We start from the raw sequence: 19,903 nt of genomic DNA on the forward strand, positions 1-19,903 counted from the left end.
AATTCAGGTGTTCAGTTTAAGAAGTAATCTATGCACCAATTAGCAGTACTGTTATTTTCTATGTCAAAAATCACCACATCAGCTATGTTTAAAACTTGAACAGCTCTTTCATGTTTCTGAAAAACAGCAAAGTGATTTATAAATTCTAGCAGTATTAAAAAGCTTTTGGTCAAATAAGTTGCGAGTGTCAAAGCCTTGTAAAACTGGACTGATGAATTAATTATGCTATAGCCTTTCTCAGTTTAACAAAGTAGTAAGTGTTTTCCAAGCTTTAAATGCCATGTTTTGAGTGGTAAAGAAAAAAACAGAAAAAAATCCCAACAAACAAAACCCCAGATTCGAACCAAGAAAAACTCCCAAACTCCCAACAGTACTGACTGGTGTAAATGTTGTCTACAAGCTTCCTATTGAACTTCTGGTTCCATAAGTTCACGCCTGGAATCCTCCTTTGAGAAGCACACTTCTAAAGTCATCCCACACAGTGCTTTGGCTCCGATCTGGCACTGATAATCACTTAGTGTACAAAGCTGTGGTTTGTGTTTGTGTTTAGTGATATACCTTGGAACCAGTTGGGTTTCTTGGGATTGTTTTCTGTACCCACTTCGTGCACTCTTGTTTGTTTTCACAGACAAATGCAGGAAATGAACCAGACATGGAAGATGAACAAGTTTGCTGTGAAGCACTGGAGGTGATGACCCTGTGCTTTGCTTTGATTCCAACGGCACTGGATGCACTCAGTAAAGAGAAGGCGTGGCAGACATTTATTATTGATTTACTATTGCACTGTCACAGCAAGTAAGTTTTGGTCACATCTGTTATTTTACAATTCAGAATGAATGTAAAGCCTAAATGCAGAGCCGTGGCTTCAGCCCATCTGAAATTGTGAAGTATTGGGGTGGGTGTTTTCAGGAAAGTTGTTATATGCTATTAAACTTAATCGCCAGTGTTTTGATCTGTTACTACAGAGTTAATTTTCATTTTTTTAAGATACTGTTGTTTCATGAATATTCTAACTTTTCATTGAGAAATGACAGAGATCCGAACTTAGTAGTGTCTTAAGCCTTTTTTTAGGGAGTTTTAAAGGGAGTCAGATTATGGTGCTCTCAGATGAATGGGTCAGAATTTGTGTTTTGGGGTTTTTGACTTTTGAACAGATAGATAAACAGGTTGAAAAGTCTTATGTTTAAGAATATTTGCCTTAATGAAAGGGTCAATAGTATCATCAGAGCATCTCTTTAGAGTGAACTCTTCACACAGTGAAACTATGGAGGGTTACCAGAAATACCACAAGCGTTATTAGTTTGCAGCATGTGGTATATGAATGTTCAGTTTCATTGAAGCTTGTTTGTATCACTCATTCTATGGAAAAGTAGTTCATACTGTCAGTACAAGAAGCTACCACTGAGCTCTTTTCTCTCATATGCCTGTAAAACCTGTGATAAATATGATAATCTCACTTAGAATAGTGCACTGTTCATTGTTACATGATAGAATAGCGTAAACATGAGTGGAAACATAAGACTGCTTTAGAAATGAAGATGGTGAAGCTGAACTAAGCTGCTAAATTGTTTCTCTTCTGAATTAATGTGGAAACAAATCAGTGTTTGCAGTGCAGAGAAAGTTTAGCAAATACCAGACAGAACTCTGAATATCTTTCCACAACTATTGTTTTCAAATCTCCTATGCTCAGAGAACAATGTGAGCAGTAATATATATGTGAGAAAGTATTTTTGGTGCACCATAAAAGACAAAGAAGATGACCAAGTTCAGTTCTCACAAATAGGATCTTTCTAGAAAAGATCAGATGGATTGTTTGTTTTTTAGAGTTTGACTGAGACTTCTGTTTCCTCTGAGCATAACCATGCTACCTCTAAATTGAGAAACAATGCAAAACGTTTAATACTAAATGCTAGAGGAGTTTTTCTCCTACAAGGTAATTGATTTTAGTGTTGTCCTCTGAATGTAAGACTGGCTTAGTTAAGAGAAGATAACCAAACAGTCCTAAATAATCCTGGAACCCAGAAATATTCTTCTGATTTCTGCGAAGTGTTTGATGGCCATATGTGTGTGTGTAAATACATTAAAATTCTTTGTGCTGGTGTAAAGCAGTGGCACTTGCACTGAAGAGACTTTCTATTAACTGAAAAGAAACCTGTCTTCTGGAGCTCTCACTAGGGCAGGATTCAGGTTGCCAGCCTTAAGGGAGGTGCTTGACCTCCAGGTGTTCCTCCTGCTGAGTGTGAGTTCATTGTGCAGCTCATGTCCTGTGTGCCAGCTCTATGCTGTCATCATGTGTCTAAAACAGCACGAAATGCCTGTGCTCAGGCAGCTGCATCCCTCTCATGATTTCTTAAGAGCTCTTAGATGGTTGTAGCTTCACAGAAATGTAATACTTGTATTCAAACACTGCATACTGCTTAGAAACATAACAGTGTGAGGCCTGTCACATTGGTCACATTTCTCACTGTAGGAAAATACCACCTTTATCTACTTCATTCTGCCTTCAAGCGCACAGACCTGAGGAGTATCTATGCAATGTATCCTAAGCAGTTGAAGGATTGTATCTTAAAATAACTTTCTGTGAGATGTTCTACAAAAACGTTGGCTCAGCAATCAGACCCCATAAAATGTCAATTATTGTTAAGAACAAAACAGACCAGCCCCACCCCACAGTCTGCTGCAACTCAGAGCAGAGTAGGAGAACTTGCAAAGATCAGAGAAGGGTGACAAGGGAGATCAAAGCTCTGCAATGACTTCCATCTGAGGAACAGCTGAATAGCTGGAGGCATTTCATACTGAAAGAGAGATGAATGGTGTGAGGAGAATACTACAGAGACCATCAGAAGTAGCAAGGGGAGAACAAATGGAGAGCTGTGTTCTTTGTATAAGACCTTCTTGAGCATAACTTTAACCAGTGCAAACCTTCAGTTTGGAAATGGTTTGAGTGGCTCTTTCATTAACTTGTCCAGTGAGGGCTCTGAAATATTGCTCCTGGTACTCTTCTTGAACCACAGATTGTTAGAAGCTGAGAGAATGTTCTGGAGAAGTGTCACTGCATGATTCCTTCTTCCTGTGCACGTTGCTTTGTGCATGGTAGCAGAGATGGGTGCTCATCCAGGTGAATCTTTGCTCTTACCTCAAGGTCATCCTTGTGTGGCTTTGAAACCACAGTTAACCACGCATGAAAAAGCTCTGAAAGGACTTTTAGGATTCTTTGCTGTGCTTTCCGCCCGACTCCATGGGCACAAAACGAAGACAGCCACACCAAACAGACACTACAAAACTCAGTTTTTCATATGTTGAGATACTTTCATAAAATCATTCATTCAGCATTCATTTGTAGTCTCTTCCTACACAAAAATGTTATTCCTAACAGTTTTTACAAGGCTCAGACAATTAATCCTACAACTTGAAAGAAAAGAATTTGCCTTAAATATATTTTTTTACTGAAGCTTATCCGTTCCTGCAATGCTCTACTGATTAGATTAGGTTCTGAGGTGGAAAATTTCCTTCAATTATAACCACTTGAATTTTCAGGAAAGTCATCATCTCATACGTCTTACTAATGATAAATTTTGATCACTTCAGAGATACTCAGAAAACTGCTGCAGTGACACATAAAAGCAGTTTTACTGGAGTAGTTCTGGCATGTCTTACCAGGTAAAACTGGTGCTTGATTAGGAAAAAAAATTACTTAGGATTGCAAATTGTTGTGTTATGCAATATTTGCTGTCAGTTGCAAAGGTGTAGTGGTTAGGTGTTTTTAAGTTTCTTTTTCTATTACCTTTAAGTATTTGATTTGTGGAACAGGTTTTGTAACATAATTCATGCATCTGAAATTTCACTGCAAGGAAAAATAATACGATGGGTAGGGAATAATTAAACTTCCTGTTTCTTACGTTATGTTCAGTTTTAGAAAATGGCATTAAGCAGATAAACACAAATTTAATTTATGTCCTGTTTGGATAGGGAGATTGAATTTAATGTTTCTATTAAATTATTTCCAGAACCGTTCGTCAGATGGCACAGGAGCAATTCTTTTTAATGGCTACCAGGTGTTGCATGGGACAGAGACCTCTCCTTTTCTTCATTACCCTGCTGTTTACTGTTCTAGGGGTAAGTTTTCAGGGATAAAGTCTTCAATATGGGGCTGTCTGTAAAAAAAGTAATAGGACAAAATACCTGCAATAGAAAAGACAAATTGCTCTTAATAACAGTCACTAAAATATAGATTGCTTCTGACCTACAGGCAAGCAGCACAGGTGATGTCCATTTGAGCTAGATCAGGGGGAAAGGGACTCTATTGCATTTTCTGATAAGAACATGAACAATAGTCTTTAATGTCTGTATTTGGTCTTTGGTGATTGCTAACTTTTAAGTAAAAATCATTAGCATGTTAGAGAGATACTGACAGTGCCTTCTCCTATTGGTCCTGCCAGGGCTTTTCAGCTCCCCATGCTCATGGCTCTCTTGAACATTTGATCAAAAGTTTTGATTTGTTTTTCTTTTTCCCATTCAGGTATAGAAATTGCTACTAAAAGTTCAGAAGTCATTCATTAGCAGCTAAATACAATTTTAAACTTCTAAAAGGTTAAAAATTATCTTACACTTGTTTTCTTTTATGTTTACTGTGAGGTTTAGGGAAAATATGTTGATGTTGCACTGTAAGTAGAAGTGTGTATAAATTTTCATTTGCTTTTGGCTTACACAGAGCACTGCAAGAGAGAGAGCTAAGCATTCTGGAGACTACTTCACCCTCTTAAGACATCTTCTTAACTATGCTTACAACAGTAATATTAATGTACCCAATGCTGAAGTTCTTCTCAATAATGAAATCGACTGGCTTAAGAGAATCAGGGTAAGTTTCAGGATCAGTTTATTCTTGATAATTAGGTTTTTGCTGCTTTGTTGTAAACTGCAGCTCTGAGCTTAATGTTTGCTATTTGGAGTATCCTAACTTTCTCTTAAATGGCAGGATGAAGTAAAAAGAACTGGAGAAACAGGTGTTGAAGAAACAATCTTGGAGGGTCACCTTGGAGTAACAAAAGAGTTGTTAGCGTTCCAGACACCTGAGAAAAAATACCATATTGGTTGTGAAAAAGGAGGTGCTAATCTCATTAAAGTAAGTTCAAGTTTTTTGATCTCTAGAGCAGATTTTTTTGTCTTTGTGAGTTTCAGGGTTGTTTTTGAGGCGGGGTGGATTTTTGGTTTGCTTTTTTTTGTTGTTGTTGCTTGTTTTACCTATAAATAAGTAAAAAGAAGCTTCACATCTTCTGGGCTGTATCCATAAAAATGCTTTTAATATTTTCTTTACTAATGTTTCCTTCTAATGTTTTCTTTTAAAACATTTTTTTAAATTGCATGTTTTATTCATAAAGTGCATTCATATTCTCACTGTTACTGTATTCCAGTACTTGACAAACATTACACAAAGATAGTAAGCTAGATACAGGATAGTCCTGTACAAGACTGCTTTCCTTCATTACCCTGTAATGTCTTTCCTGCACATGTTCTTAATTAGTGTTATTAATGCTTAGGGCAGGTTTGAACAAATGCATCACATCTGAGCATCTCTTTAATAACACCTTTTCTTTGTACCTCTGATATTATAGAGCAGGAGTGTTGGTTTTTCAGCACTAAAGAGTTTTGCAGATAATATGGTTTTGCAAAAGAAATTTTTTACTGATCAAGAACAGTACAGATTTATTTTTAACTTTCAGTGGGGAGGTGGGTTTGCAGGGAACCACTTTAGAAGGAGTTCTTCTGTTCTATATTTAAAAGCTCATGGTACTGGTCTCAATTTTTACTCTTGTTGTTTTTTTTTTTTTTTTTAAGTATCCCTCTGGTTCTCAGACATTCATTTATGTAATAACCCTTACTCTCTTAAAAATAATTTCCATGGTAACAGGTGATTTATTGTCTTTTTTTCAGGAGTTGATAGATGATTTCATCTTTCCAGCATCCAATGTTTATCTACAATACATGAGAAATGGAGAATTGCCTGCTGAGCAGGCCATACCAGTCTGTAGTTCACCAGCTACTATTAATGCTGGCTTTGAGCTCCTCGTTGCACTAGCAGTTGGATGTGTGCGAAATCTCAAGCAGATAGTAGACACGTTGACTGAAATGTATTACATAGGTACAGCAATCACTAGTATGTAATACTTTTAATTATCTATTTTCTACTCTTTAATGTATATATCATGTTTAGGTTTTGTTTATATTATCCTCTGAACCAAATGCTGATTTTTTTAGTTTGGGGTTTGTTTGTGGCTGCTTCTAATGTTGCAAAATCAGTTTGCCAGCGTAGCCTTTATTTGTTTTTCTTTATGCAGTAAATGTACTGACTTGCATTCCATGGCCGCATCCAAATTCCAGCCCCAGTCACTTGCACAGCCTGACCCTTCCTGTCCCAGTCTCTGACTACTCCCCTTTGTCCATACCAGCTCCCAGGAACCTCGTTCTGTCTGTATCTTCTACTTCTGTCTCATCATTTCAGGCTCTTGCTAACCAATCCCAGAGCCTCACCAGGTATCTTCAGCTTAGCTTTAGAGCCAGTCTCTTGGTTGCTCACCTGATTTGTCATCATTGTCCATACACAGACACAGGTCCTCTGTCCTGCTTCTCTTTTTAGTTCTGAACTCATTCTCTGCTTATCGTAGTCATTTTGCGGGCTCCATTTTGGCCTTGTCTTACCACAGCTCTGCACTGAAAGAACTTTCTCCCTCTCACTGGAGAAAGATTCTAGTGATTGCAGTCTGTTAAAAAACTTGCAAATGTTAGTGCTTCAAAAGACAATAGTCAAATGAAATTTGGGCTAATTTTCAGAAGGATGGAAAAAGGCTTGTTTTTAGCACAGATTATTATTGTCATAAAAAAGTATTTCACACTGTATCTTCTCCAGCCCTAAAGGGACACTGGAACCATTCTGCTGTAATATTAAAAGGGAAAAGGAAAAAAAATCAACAGCCACCAAACAAAATCCAAACACCATCAAACCAAGGAAACCCAAGCTCATATGATGAGAAGGGCTGGGAGCAATGGGGTTGTTCAGCCTGGAGAAGGGAAGATTCCAGGGATACCTTCTTGTGACCTTCATTACTTAAACATGGTTTATAAGAAAGGCAGAGAAAAAGTTTTGTACCAGGCCCTGTAGTTACAGGACAAGAGGTGATGATTTTAAACTGAGAGTAGATTTAGATTGGACACAAGGAAGAAATTCTTCACTATGAGAATGCTGAGACACTGGAACAGGTGCCCAGTTGTGGATCCCTCATCCCAGGAAGTGTTCCAGGCCAGGTCGGTTGGGGCCCTGAGCAGTCTGATGTACTGGAAGATATCCTGGCCCATGGCAGGGGGTTGGACTAGGTGATTTTTAAAGGTCCTTCCAACCCAAACCATTGTGTGATTTAACAGAATGTTTAAACTCAGAGTTTAGCAAAACCATAAGCAACTAAAAATAGTATCCAAAAGAGGAAATTGTCCACTACCTCTCAGAGCAGATTTGCCACCACCATTGCTTGAATGGTGCTATCAGTGAGTCACTGGAGATTTTGCAGTCTCTTCCTGTTCAGTTCCATCTCAGATGAATAAATTAAAAGGGCAGCTTTATTGTTTTCCCCTCTGCCTTATCCTTCTTTCTTCACCCTTTTCTAGTGGGAAGTAGTGTATTTCTTCTCACCTCACAATTAGGGGGATTTCATGGCATTCCCTTCCGTTCAAGTGTTTGATAAGCACAATAGAGCACCAGAGCTCTGTGGTATGGCAGGCAGAAGAGAGAACACGTGTATGAACTGTGCATACTCTGGATTCATATACCAAATCTGCTTGTAAATAAATAGGCATGCTCTCTTATATCAGAATCTTTTGTGTTAAAACTACAGAACAACAGGTTAGTTTAGGTTATCATAAATGTTGTTGAAGAGATGTGAGGGACCTGAAAGAGGAGACTCAGGAAGAAAAAATATATATCAAGTTATATAGATAGCATTTACTAAAACTATTTCCCATCCTGGCAAGAAAAAGTGAGGCTTAAGTGAAATACTGTATTTTTTTAAGGATTGTAAATTTTTGAGAGTATTATAATTTTTGAAAGGCTTATAAATTGGTTATATATTCTATATTCATTCAACTGAATTCTTGAGCTAAGAAACTTGCTGGTATTGAGTAAAGACTTTTATTTCATATATAAATAGACTTTTTGCCTGACCTCTTCTTTAGTTACACGGTAGAAGAAAATGTTACAATGTTAAGATTACAGATGGAACTGCCCTTCATAGAAGTTGCATTAATTTTAGCAATTAAGTTTTCTGGTAGAACATTTATATTAAATTGCAGTATGATACAGACTAATAATAATTTTATGTAACTGCCCTTTGTACTGCATTGATGTCCTTTTTATTTTATAACAAAGCAGTTCCCTGACCCCATTCTGCTGTTTTCTCTTAGCTTGTGAAGCACTCACAGAATGGGAATATCTGCCACCTGTTGGGCCTCGACCGCCAAAGGGATTTGTGGGACTGAAAAATGCTGGTGCCACTTGTTACATGAATTCTGTCATTCAGCAGCTGTACATGATTCCAGCCATCAGGAACGGGATTCTTGCAATTGAAGGCACAGGCAGTGATGTAGATGATGACATGTCTGGGGATGAAAAGCAGGACAATGAGGTAAATTTAATTATATAAAATTACCTAATATTTACATTGTAATTACTTTTTTTTAATGAAAAGGGTATAATAAATTTCACTTGCTAATCAATCACTTTGATTTCCACTGATATCCATGGGGAAAATAGGATAATATTTCATACTTGAATAGGTTCACTGCCAGAGGGGCACTTCAGAAGATCCACGTGGCAGGGTTTGCAGAATTCCTCCTCAGGCATTTCTACTGGAAAGCACTGCACCTTATTTCTGCCACCACACCTCTGTTAATGCAAACAAAGACAGTATTTAGATTTTCAGCTGAGTATGAAACACCTTAGATTGTCAAATTAAACAAGGGATAAAACTAACTATGAGATGGCTACATATGAAAGTGAATTGCACAAATTTTCTTCTTTTCAGAGCAATGTTGACCCACGAGATGATGTGTTTGGTTATCCACATCAGTATGAAGACAAACCAGCACTGAGCAAAACTGAAGATAGAAAAGAGTACAATATTGGAGTTTTGAGGCATCTCCAAGTAATTTTTGGCCATTTAGCAGCTTCCAGGCTACAGTACTATGTACCAAGAGGGTTTTGGAAACAGTTTAGGTAAGTAGAAAATTGAGTATTGATGTTTGTTCACTGGATCCCTGAAGTGCAAAAAAACTAATCATAGTAGAATGGCAATGATGTAAAATGTAAATTAACAGAAGTTGTGCAGTTTTATCTGCCTTGTTACCATTCTGTAGATGTCTATTAATAAACTAAGGTTCAGTAAAGCAGGGTGATTCTTCTGAATTTTAGCAGTTTTTGATAGTGAGACTTTGAATTAAGTATGAAGTTTTACACAGGAGCTTGTTTTTACTTACCAGAAAGTGTCAGGAACAGAACAACAGGTCATACAATACATCAAAAACCAGTAGTTTGGCTCTTTAAGGAGGAGGGGGTAGAAGCTTGAATAATATTTTTTTTCCAAAAGAAATTGTTGGCAAACAAAACAAAAAACATTTGACAAAATGTGCTTTCATTTTCAGACTCTGGGGTGAACCTGTAAATCTACGTGAACAACACGATGCTTTAGAATTTTTTAATTCTTTGGTGGACAGTTTAGATGAAGCTTTAAAAGCTTTGGGCCATCCAGCAATGTTAAGTAAAGTTTTAGGAGGGTCCTTTGCTGATCAGAAGATTTGTCAAGGATGCCCGCATCGGTAAGTGTTGAAGACTTGAATCTTTTTTTATAGAAAAACAACCCATGCTTGTGTCCTTATAAAAGTAATTAGAGTCAAGAGTGGGGTTTTAAGCTAATAGTTTTGCTACCTTATTTTTTCTGCAGTTGAACATTCATTAGTCTGCAAGTGTCTTGATGTACTTAAGCATTATTGCTTCTACTTCACAGATTCTGTGTGAAGCATTATGTATTGATCAAGGCAGGAAAAGATGATGCTTTTTCATGTTAAAAGTGAAAACAATTGTAGGAACCAGATGCAATGTAGAAAATTTTAATACCTGGGCAACAATTGTGGCTGTCTTCAGTTTTCCGTAATGTGTATTTAGAGCTGAACCAAGTAGGAATCTCCAGTTCCCATGTGTAAAACTGTTCATACTCACCATGTCACCTGTAATTAAGGACAATGGTGTAGAAAGGTCATCTTTTTCTAAAGGCTTCTGCTGTATTTGTAGTTAACTTTAAATGTGAATAGTGAAATTCGGCTTTGTAGAAGATATACAAGAAACCAGCCCATGCCAAATCAGATTGCAAGTCTGCTCACTGTTTCGATGATAGTTCTTAATGAAGGAATAGAGCTTGGTATTGTGAAGTTGTAATTCCTCAGACTTTTAAATCTGTCTCTCTTCTTGCAATGGATGGTTAAAATTGCATGTTAAATTCAGGATGGCCTAATGATGAGCTTATTCTTTTTAGCATTTGGCTTTTTTTTTGTTATTGTGTTTATTTCTGTCACTATCAGTTGGCCTTCTTACCGTTCAGATCCTGTGGGATTCTTTAACAGTACATATCTCTGTACATTGCCATTGCAAATTCTCTTTGTTTTGAAAATTTCCTTTAGCTTTAGTTAGCAATTAAAATACTGGAAAAAATGATACAAATGGATTTTATTGTGGTAATCTTTCAACTTCAATTAACACAATGTATAAATAAGAAGAATTTGTAAAGTGAACATCTTAGGTTTCATGGGTTACAATGAGTGACTAGAAGTGAGTTGAAGTACTGCAATTTTACTGATTTTATTTCTATGCAATGGATAATTAAATGGCAGATCTAGACCAGAAGCAATGTGAGTTACCATTCATTCCTGATATTATGTAATACCGTGAAGTCTTTTCTGTGTTTTTGGAACTCTACTGGATTTCCATAATGTTACTTATAAAAATGTTACCCTGATTGTAGTTTAGGGAGAAGAAAGCTGATAGTAACGGAACTGTGGATTTGTGTATGGCAAATTAACAGCCTTTCTATGTTTTTTTATAAGTTATTTATTGGATGAATGAATATTGCTGTTGGTTGAAGTGTTTCTGAATATTTATTTATTTAGCCTTTGAATGCTTGATTGCTTATCAGGGAAACAAGCCTTTCAGTGTTACACTGGAATAGATGCAGCTTTTAAAATTTATTCATCACTTCTTTATCTTTAAAAACAAAAAATTGTTTCCAGGATGTATCAATCGGTTGTCTGTCAAGCATTGCTGGTTCATTGCTAGAGATTTGTTTGTAGATTATATTTAGAACATAGTGTCAAAGCCAGTCATAAACATTCAAAGAGGTTTTATGAAGATGGTGATTTAGGGTCTTTTAGATAGAAAATAAAAAGGCTTTTTGTTTGTTTTTTTGCTGAATTGGCATCTGTTTTGAACAGTTGTCTTTAGGTGTGATACAGTATTTATGTTTATCAGTCTAATTCCTGACCATAAAATTACAGTATGCAGATACTGTAAGGTAACTGTAGGAAAACTGCAGTTAAAAAAAAAGTTCAGTTCTTTTACTGCTTACGCACTGTAGCACATGTGAAAAATAAAAAGTTGAACACTTTCCTACCTTTCTCATACATTTACCTGTTCATTGCTAGGTACGAGTGTGAGGAATCTTTCACAACTCTGAATGTAGATATAAGGAATCACCAAAACCTTCTTGATTCTTTGGAGCAGTACGTCAAAGGAGATTTATTGGAAGGTGCAAATGCATATCATTGTGAAAAATGCAACAAAAAGGTAATGATTCCTTATACATTAAATTTGTGTACAACTGTGATGTACAGTCTTAGTTCATGTTTGGCGAGAAAAGTCATCCTTTCATTACTCAGTTTGGTATTTGGTGAGAGGATATGAATGGAAATTTGAGAGCTGCTAACTGTTCATGTCCTTTTTTAGGTGGATACAGTGAAACGCTTGTTGATTAAGAAGTTGCCTCCAGTTCTTGCAATCCAGTTGAAACGATTTGATTATGACTGGGAAAGGGAATGTGCAATCAAATTCAATGATTATTTTGAATTTCCACGAGAACTGGACATGGAGCCTTACACAGTGGCAGGTGTAGCAAAATTGGAAGGGGATGACGTGAACCCTGAAAATCAGATAATACAAAATGAGCAGTCGGAAAATGAACACTCTGGGAGCACAAAATACAGACTCGTGGGTGTGCTTGTGCACAGCGGCCAGGCCAGCGGCGGACATTACTACTCTTACATTATCCAGAGGAATGGTGGAGATGGTGAGAAGAACAGGTGGTACAAATTTGATGATGGAGATGTGACAGAGTGTAAAATGGATGACGATGAAGAGATGAAAAATCAGTGTTTTGGGGGAGAGTACATGGGCGAAGTGTTTGATCACATGATGAAGCGAATGTCCTACAGGCGCCAGAAGAGGTGGTGGAATGCTTACATTCTTTTTTATGAACGCATGGACACAATAGACAAAGACAATGAACTAATAAAATATATTTCAGAAATTGCTATCACCACTAAACCCCACCAGATTAAAATGCCCTCAGCCATCGAGCGAAGTGTGCGGAAGCAGAACGTGCAGTTCATGCACAATCGGATGCAGTACAGCCTGGAATATTTCCAGTTCATAAAGAAGTTGCTTACTTGTAATAGTGTCTACCTAAACCCTCCTCCAGGTTAGTATGGTAGTATGATAATTCTGGGTTCATTTCTTGCAAGAAGAGTTTTGCTTTGTGTGGCCAAGGATTTATCTAGCCAGTGAAAATTTGGTGTGTCCTGCTTTGAATACTCTTGTCCTTCTGGATTTCTGCAGTTAGACCTCTTGTTGAGCTGTTCATCAGTGATGACTTGCCAGAATATTTAGCAAAATATATTTTGATAAATTATCGGCTATTACTCAGTTGCTGTATAAATCAAATACTCAAGTTTGAGGGCTCATTTGTTGAAAACAGTTCTCGAAGGTGAGATGCTGAATTTGTAAAAGACATATGTTAGCCTCCAGGTACCTGTATTAAAGCTTATGTTTTCAAATTTCACAATATAGAAGCTAGATGCTGTTTGATCAAGTTTATTTTAAAATTGGAACACCATACCAGACAAATCAGTAATCTGAAATAAGTTAAATTATTAAAAATTGCTTTTACTTTGTCTACATGTGAGTATTCTGATTTTTCTTTAGGACAAGATCATCTGTTGCCTGAAGCAGAAGAAATAACTATGATTAGTATTCAGCTTGCTGCTAGATTTCTCTTCACCACAGGATTTCATACAAAGAAAATAGTCCGTGGCCCTGCTAGTGATTGGTATTTTGTCTTTTAACAACAATTACAATTTTGGAAGTTTGATGTCTGTTAAAAGATCCCATTTAGTTACATGGTGAAGGTGCACATGAAAAGGGGGGAAAATTAGAAAATATTGGGAAAATACTGGGAAGAATTTGAGCCTTAAAATATCCTGCTGACCTGAACAGCTTCAAATTTCGTTTTGAAACAGAACTTAACTCTGTCTTTTTGTTTGTCTTTTAAAAAGAATAAAAGAATGGAAGCTATCACTAGCACAGAACTAACAGGTTATGTTTTCTGACAAATTCAGAATGGTTTATACATTGTTTTAGTAGTTTTAAACAAAGCTCTTTACAAGCCATTGCTGTAGCTTATATTTGAATTCTGTTTATGAAACATATATAGCCTCTGAGACACTGTTGGCAGAGTACTTTATGTACATTGCTATGGGGCCTGTAATTCAAATCCACACTGTGACAAACAGTTCCATTTTACTCGTTTTAGTCCTTCAGCTGGGTTATTCTCTGCTAGGGAGAGGATTGTGGGTTACTGCTGGTCAAATTAGAGAGAAGATCTGGTATTCATGGCCAGTAGTTTACCAGGTACTAGTGACTAATTGTGTAATAATGACAAATTCATATCCCCAGCAGCAACTTCCAGAGTAGCTTAAGTTACTCCTTTTAATTTGAGATGAAGAAGAGTTCAGATATTCTGGTGAAAGGACTGAGTAATGCAAGGCCCTCTCTGAAACAGATATTTTAGTCTTTGGGTATTGGTTTTTCATTCTGTGGGTTTTTCTAAGATCTCTAAATGAGACTATAAATTCTTGTTAGCTTACATATTTAGTTATGTGTTGTATACACAGCATATGAAATCCACCTGTGTTCTCTGCTGCTCATCTTCTCCCCAGTTCCAGTACAGAGAGAATGGTGGCTGCCCAAATAGGACCTGCTTTGAGGAGTAGTTAGGGGATGTAATGGTGTCATAATTCTTAACAGGTGCTAAAAGTAAAATACTACAGTGAAGTGTTAGGTTTTTAATTGAAGGATATCTTCATTTCTGATTGCTTGTAAGAAGATCACTGTAAGAACTACAAATTATCTCATTAGAATCATTTTGTGAACAAAAATGTTCAGGGATCACCTTTAAGACATATTTTCTTCAAACCCTGCAAAAGAACTTGTCTGCCAAAATTCATTAATGTTTGCATTTGGTCATAACTGTGTCATCTCGTGTTTCAGGTATGATGCCCTGTGCATCCTGCTCCGTCACAGCAAGAATGTACGCTTTTGGTTTGCACACAACGTCCTTTTTAATGTTTCAAACCGCTTCTCTGAGTATCTCCTGGAATGCCCCAGTGCAGAAGTGAGGGGTGCATTTGCAAAACTGATAGTATTTATTGCACATTTTTCATTGCAAGATGGACCATGTCAATCACCTTTTGCCTCTCCTGGACCTTCCAGTCAGGTATTTAATTTTCTAATGAAAAGCTTTTGAAAGTTATTCTTACCTTTTCTTATAAGCATTTAACGTAAACTCTGGAGCAGATGCATCAGTGTTGGCTGGAAAGCTGAACAGCCCATTTTGCACTACGAAATAGGGTGTAACTCAACCAGTTAGAGAGTTGCTGTCAGAGGGTTCAGTTTCCCCTCATTTGTAAATCTCTGTGGAGGCTCAGTGGGAGCTTTGAGCTGAGAGTGTGAAATATGCAAAAAAACCCAGTGGCTATTTTAGTGAAGTAATGTCTAGGGAAGTGAACACTTGTTTTTATTCTGAACTAAAAAACAAACCCCCACAAACAAACAAATACACTAACCTAAAAATCTGCAGGAGTTCCCTAAGTTCTAATCTAAGTTTTATCTTGCAACAGTAAAATTGTCAAAGTGTAAGAGTAGACAGTGGATTGCCTGATTGTACACACCTAGAATTGACAAACAACAACAAAAAAACCCTGTATCTTATTGTGATACTTGTCATAACAGTATTTTTGTTTGGAGTCTATTAGATAAGATCAACTGTTTTGAGCCTTTGCTTTGTCATGTTTTAATGTCTCTTTTTGCTTACATGGTTCCACTTACCTTCTCAGAATGTTTTCACTACTGTGTCCAGCAAAAAAGTTTGTTAAGAATTAAGTTAAAGCTCCATAGCCTTAGGAAGTGTTCTGTACTGTGAGGTATTTGAGATACACCTGTGGGGGTGATTTGGTTGTCTTAGTCTACAAAGTTAATAGTGGAATTGCATGTGTGTTTCTTGAGTATTTAGACCTATCTGCTATTGGAAAAAAACCCCAGTTAAAAGTTTCTTTTAGCTGCATCATTTCTTCGACTGACATGGTAGTGAGTGATGGGAGTCTTGCTCCCTGTCTGTCTGTGTCTTTTTCTCTGTGTGAGACACAGAAGACTGACCACTGCTGGTACTTTGGAGCTTGTATAAATCCCATACCTTTCAACCAGTTTTGTTTTCTATCATAGTAAAAAGTAGAAACTAAATAAAGATATGATAGATTCAGCCACTAACAGTAGAACTTGTTTCTTCCTGTAGGCTTACGATAACTTAAGTTTAAGTGATCACTTACTGAGAGCGGTACTGAATCTTCTAAGAAGGGAAGTATCTGAACATGGGCGCCACTTGCAGCAGTATTTCAATCTGTTTGTCATGTATGCCAATCTAGGTAAGCAAATTGCTTTTACTGATGAACTGTAATAAACTGGGGCTTTATTGATGATCCAGTTACAGAGATAACAGCAGGAGGATCCAGTGTTCCATCCTTAGGCAGATTGTTATAGTTGTGTGTCATATAAATGCTCCCTAGCATCTGTGTTCTTTCTCTTTGGAGTTTGGGGCTTCAGTCTCCCTATCATCCATGGAAGATAAACACGAGAAACTTGGAGCAGTAAAACAGTGTCCTGCTGAGAGAGATTGGGGATGAAATTTTATAAAATACTTGACCATTACTGTTTATCAGCTCATGCAGAGTAGACAATTTTAAAAGAATTTAATTTCTTATCTCTAAAATTAATCTAGACAATTGTGTTAATTTAATTACACCTGTAATGTGTGTTGCTTTCGTATACTTTGCCTACCAGAGCATTCTCTGGCAGGTTTGTGTCATGACCCCAGAGTAGAATTAGTGTCATGGCAGAGAAGAGAGATGCAATTCTTCTGCTCCAGCTTCTCTTTTCTTCTTCACCAGCTTTTTACAGTCAGTGCAGTTCTGAGTAGGAGAGCACTCAGAGGCCAGATGGGAAAATACAATTTTATTTGTGGGTCTGATCATTATCACAATCTACCCTGCAGAGATAAGCCTGGAAATACTAATACAATAAGCAGTTGTTCTTGTCTTACTACTGTTACCTGAAGGCTTCTGTATGGATGTAGAGTTCATTCAGCAAAAACCACAGTAACATCATTCCTGCATTCTGTGAAAGAGATTAAATTGTCTGACATTTTAAGAAATCAAATAGTAGATTATTCACATCAAAGCAAGAGGTCAGTTCTAGAGAGGATGCAACTACAAAACTATTTAGCATAATCAGAAAAAATGCCATAAAAAAAGCACTCACACTCCTCCTTATCAGAAAGATGGAAGGTAAGGTCCAGTTGTATTTCAGAATAAGAAAAGACTTGGAAATCTGTGAAAAATCATTACTCTTAAGCAAAATAAGAAACAGAGTGCGACGTAGTGATTTTCCTGGTGAGTACTTGCGTAGTATGTGCAAGGTATTCTTGCAGTAAAACCAGGTGTAGGTTTGGATGTTTTGGTTGGTTGGGGTTTTGCAGATTTTCTTATTTATTTTGTTACTTAATTTACATTTATTGCATTGTGTGACACAGTTAAAAATGTCTTAAGTTTGTGATTGTTATTTTTCTATCATGCTCTAGATACATCAAAATAAATTGTGAGGGTTGTTTCTTCTATCCTGGGCCTCACAATAAAAGGATTAATTTATTGTCCAAAAGACTCTCTGAGGCTTTGCCATTAACATAGATGCTACTTGTGCATTGCTTAAGTGTCAATGAACACTGTGAAGAAATTATAGTAATTTATAAATCCTTCTATGTGATTTTTCATCTGTATATAATTTTCTTGTGAATCTTCATTGATTTGATTATTTTTTCCCTGGAAGGTATAAATGAGGGTTTAATAGAACCCAAGAATGAAAAAGTTGCGAGTCATGTAAACTCTTGTTACTTTTCTTTTAAAAAATTCTAAAAATATTTTCAGTGCCAGAAACAAGATTTTTTGTTTCCTCCCTGCCCCATAAAGGTGTAGCAGAGAAGACACAGCTCCTGAAACTAAATGTTCCTGCAACCTTCATGCTTGTGGCTCTGGATGAAGGTCCAGGCCCTCCAATTAAATACCAGTATGCTGAGCTGGGGAAGCTGTACACGGTGGTGTCACAGCTGATCCGCTGCTGCAACGTCTCATCGCGGATGCAGTCTTCTATCAATGGTACAGTGAATTTAAACTGTGCTTTAGATCCACTGACTAAATCAGTAAATGTCTTTTTGTGCATGTTGAACCATTATTTATAAAGTGAATCAGCTGGAAAAATGTTTTTATGTTTAGCAGCTCCTTTCATTTATAGAAACAAATCTGTTTGTCATGAGCAAAACTAATTTGTTATACTAAAAAGACCAAGACAGAAATCTGTTCTGTACTTTATGCTGCTTGGCATATCCCTTAAAAATGTAGGGAAATAATTAGTAAAGTTGGAGGCTGTTCATTACAAAATAGTAATGCTTTTAGAATAGTTTAAGCCCATTGTAAAGAGTTGTCCAAAGATGTTTTTATCCTGAATAGGCGATAAAAAAATAGGCTACAGAAATAATCTGTACAGGAAAAACACCAAGCAGGTTTTGAGATAACTGGTAGTGCTTACCACTGAAGAGATGTTCCATTGTTTTGGGTAGCTCTTGAATATGATTTGATGCTGGTTCCCACTCAAGACAGCAAAGAGAAGCCAGCGCTTCAATTTATAAAAGATAAAGCATGAGCTAGAAATTGATTAACCACAGTGTAAATCGTTAACATTTCCAGTAGCTGGATAGAGTGCAGTTATTTTTGAGGAATGGTGACAAGGTATTGGGCCATGTGGACTTTATAGCCTGTATCTGTACACATTCTGCTAAGCATATTTTAGAAAACCTAATTAGAAATCTGTAGAGAAGCCATTTAATGGCAAACTCATTACAGCTTGATGTGTCAGGCTATAAAGTCAATAGGCTAGACTGTGCTATAGCGAGATTAATGAACTGAAAATTTTACTGTGCTGTAATAAGCTTCAGAATCATGTGGCAATTTTGGTTGGGATTTTTTCTAGTGCATTTCTTGAAGCTTAAAGCGAACAGATACTCCAGCTGTGAAAAATAGTTGTATATTCACTATATTCATAATATTGTACTAAAAAAGATTATTTATATGAACTTTACGTTGACTACTAATTATGATTACTATTTGCATAATAAAGTTATTTTTTGCTTCAGCTTATGAAGCTAGAAAAGTTCTCCCTAGTCTTCTGGGCATCTTCAAACAATAATTCAAAACACTGCTAAATTTAGGAACATCAGGAGCAAATCAACATTCTTTCACTACACAAAATGAAACTGACTAAATAAGGTATAAGATACATTAATTACCAAAGTACATTTATTCTCTACACTCCAGAGATTCAGATGAGACTGTTGTAACATAGATATTCCTCTGAACATTTTTTTGTATTTTCTTGTGAAGTAAACATTGCGTCCTTAAAATATGACTTAGGCTGTGTTACACAAGCAGTGAAGTAGATAAATGCAGGAGATAAGAGGATTCCTCTGAGGAATCTCAATGATTTCTCCTCTTGCATGTGAACATGTCTCCAGCTGTTCTGCTTTGATTGTCACTGCTTAATCTTATCAGAGAGGGAGAAGTAGCTCTCTCAGGCAACATCAAGCTTCACAAACATAAAAATTAGTTATTTCATACTATTTTTTTTTCCAGAGAAAGTCAGTTGCTAAGGAGGGTTTGTGTTTTTTCTCCATCTGTGTTTTTGATGAGTTACTCCAGTTTGTATTTTGGAGTGTCTACACTGAAGGTATTTCAGTACCTTTTAATCTGTAATAACTGTTTGTTCCAGGTAATCCCCCACTTGCCAACCCTTATGGTGATCCTAATTTATCTCAACCTATAATGGCACTTCAGCAGAACGTAGCAGACATTCTGTTTGTGAGAACTAGTTATGTAAAGAAAATTATTGAAGATTGCAGCAACTCTGAAGAGACCATCAAGTTGCTTCGTTTCTGCTGTTGGGAGAATCCTCAGTTCTCTTCCACAGTCCTCAGTGAACTACTTTGGCAGGTAAAAATAAAAAGCTAGGAGAAAGATGGGAATAAAAATATGAGTGATTCTGCATTTTTATGTAAGAATGTTTATTAAATACTGAACAGGTGCTTGATAAATAAACTTTCCTGAAGATGGCACCCTCTGTCAGTATTTACAGTCTTAGGTTTGTATGTTGGAGTACTGTGGG

General features: G+C 36.8%; 1 protein-coding gene across 3 annotated transcripts in view; it reads left to right on the forward strand.

The window, feature by feature from the left end:
* USP9X (ubiquitin specific peptidase 9 X-linked) overlaps window positions 1–19,903 on the forward strand; it is a 96,617-nt gene that overhangs the window by 67,797 nt on the left and 8,917 nt on the right. For 2 of the 3 annotated variants that reach the window (XM_014876762.2, XM_088160386.1), the window contains 15 exons: window positions 629–795; window positions 4,008–4,116; window positions 4,712–4,858; window positions 4,976–5,122; window positions 5,932–6,154; window positions 8,449–8,669; window positions 9,069–9,259; window positions 9,685–9,858; window positions 11,734–11,875; window positions 12,035–12,785; window positions 13,289–13,412; window positions 14,633–14,858; window positions 15,933–16,062; window positions 17,659–17,844; window positions 19,511–19,731. In XM_014876762.2, coding sequence (XP_014732248.1) covers window positions 629–795; window positions 4,008–4,116; window positions 4,712–4,858; window positions 4,976–5,122; window positions 5,932–6,154; window positions 8,449–8,669; window positions 9,069–9,259; window positions 9,685–9,858; window positions 11,734–11,875; window positions 12,035–12,785; window positions 13,289–13,412; window positions 14,633–14,858; window positions 15,933–16,062; window positions 17,659–17,844; window positions 19,511–19,731 — 3,159 coding nt within the window. The remainder of the gene's footprint in view (window positions 1–628; window positions 796–4,007; window positions 4,117–4,711; window positions 4,859–4,975; window positions 5,123–5,931; window positions 6,155–8,448; window positions 8,670–9,068; window positions 9,260–9,684; window positions 9,859–11,733; window positions 11,876–12,034; window positions 12,786–13,288; window positions 13,413–14,632; window positions 14,859–15,932; window positions 16,063–17,658; window positions 17,845–19,510; window positions 19,732–19,903) is intronic. The other variant, XM_014876764.2, reaches the window with a different exon arrangement.

The sequence above is a fragment of the Sturnus vulgaris genome, chromosome 2 (assembly GCF_052056855.1).
Source record: "Sturnus vulgaris isolate bStuVul1 chromosome 2, bStuVul1.hap1, whole genome shotgun sequence".
Classification (NCBI taxonomy): Eukaryota; Metazoa; Chordata; class Aves; order Passeriformes; family Sturnidae; genus Sturnus; species Sturnus vulgaris.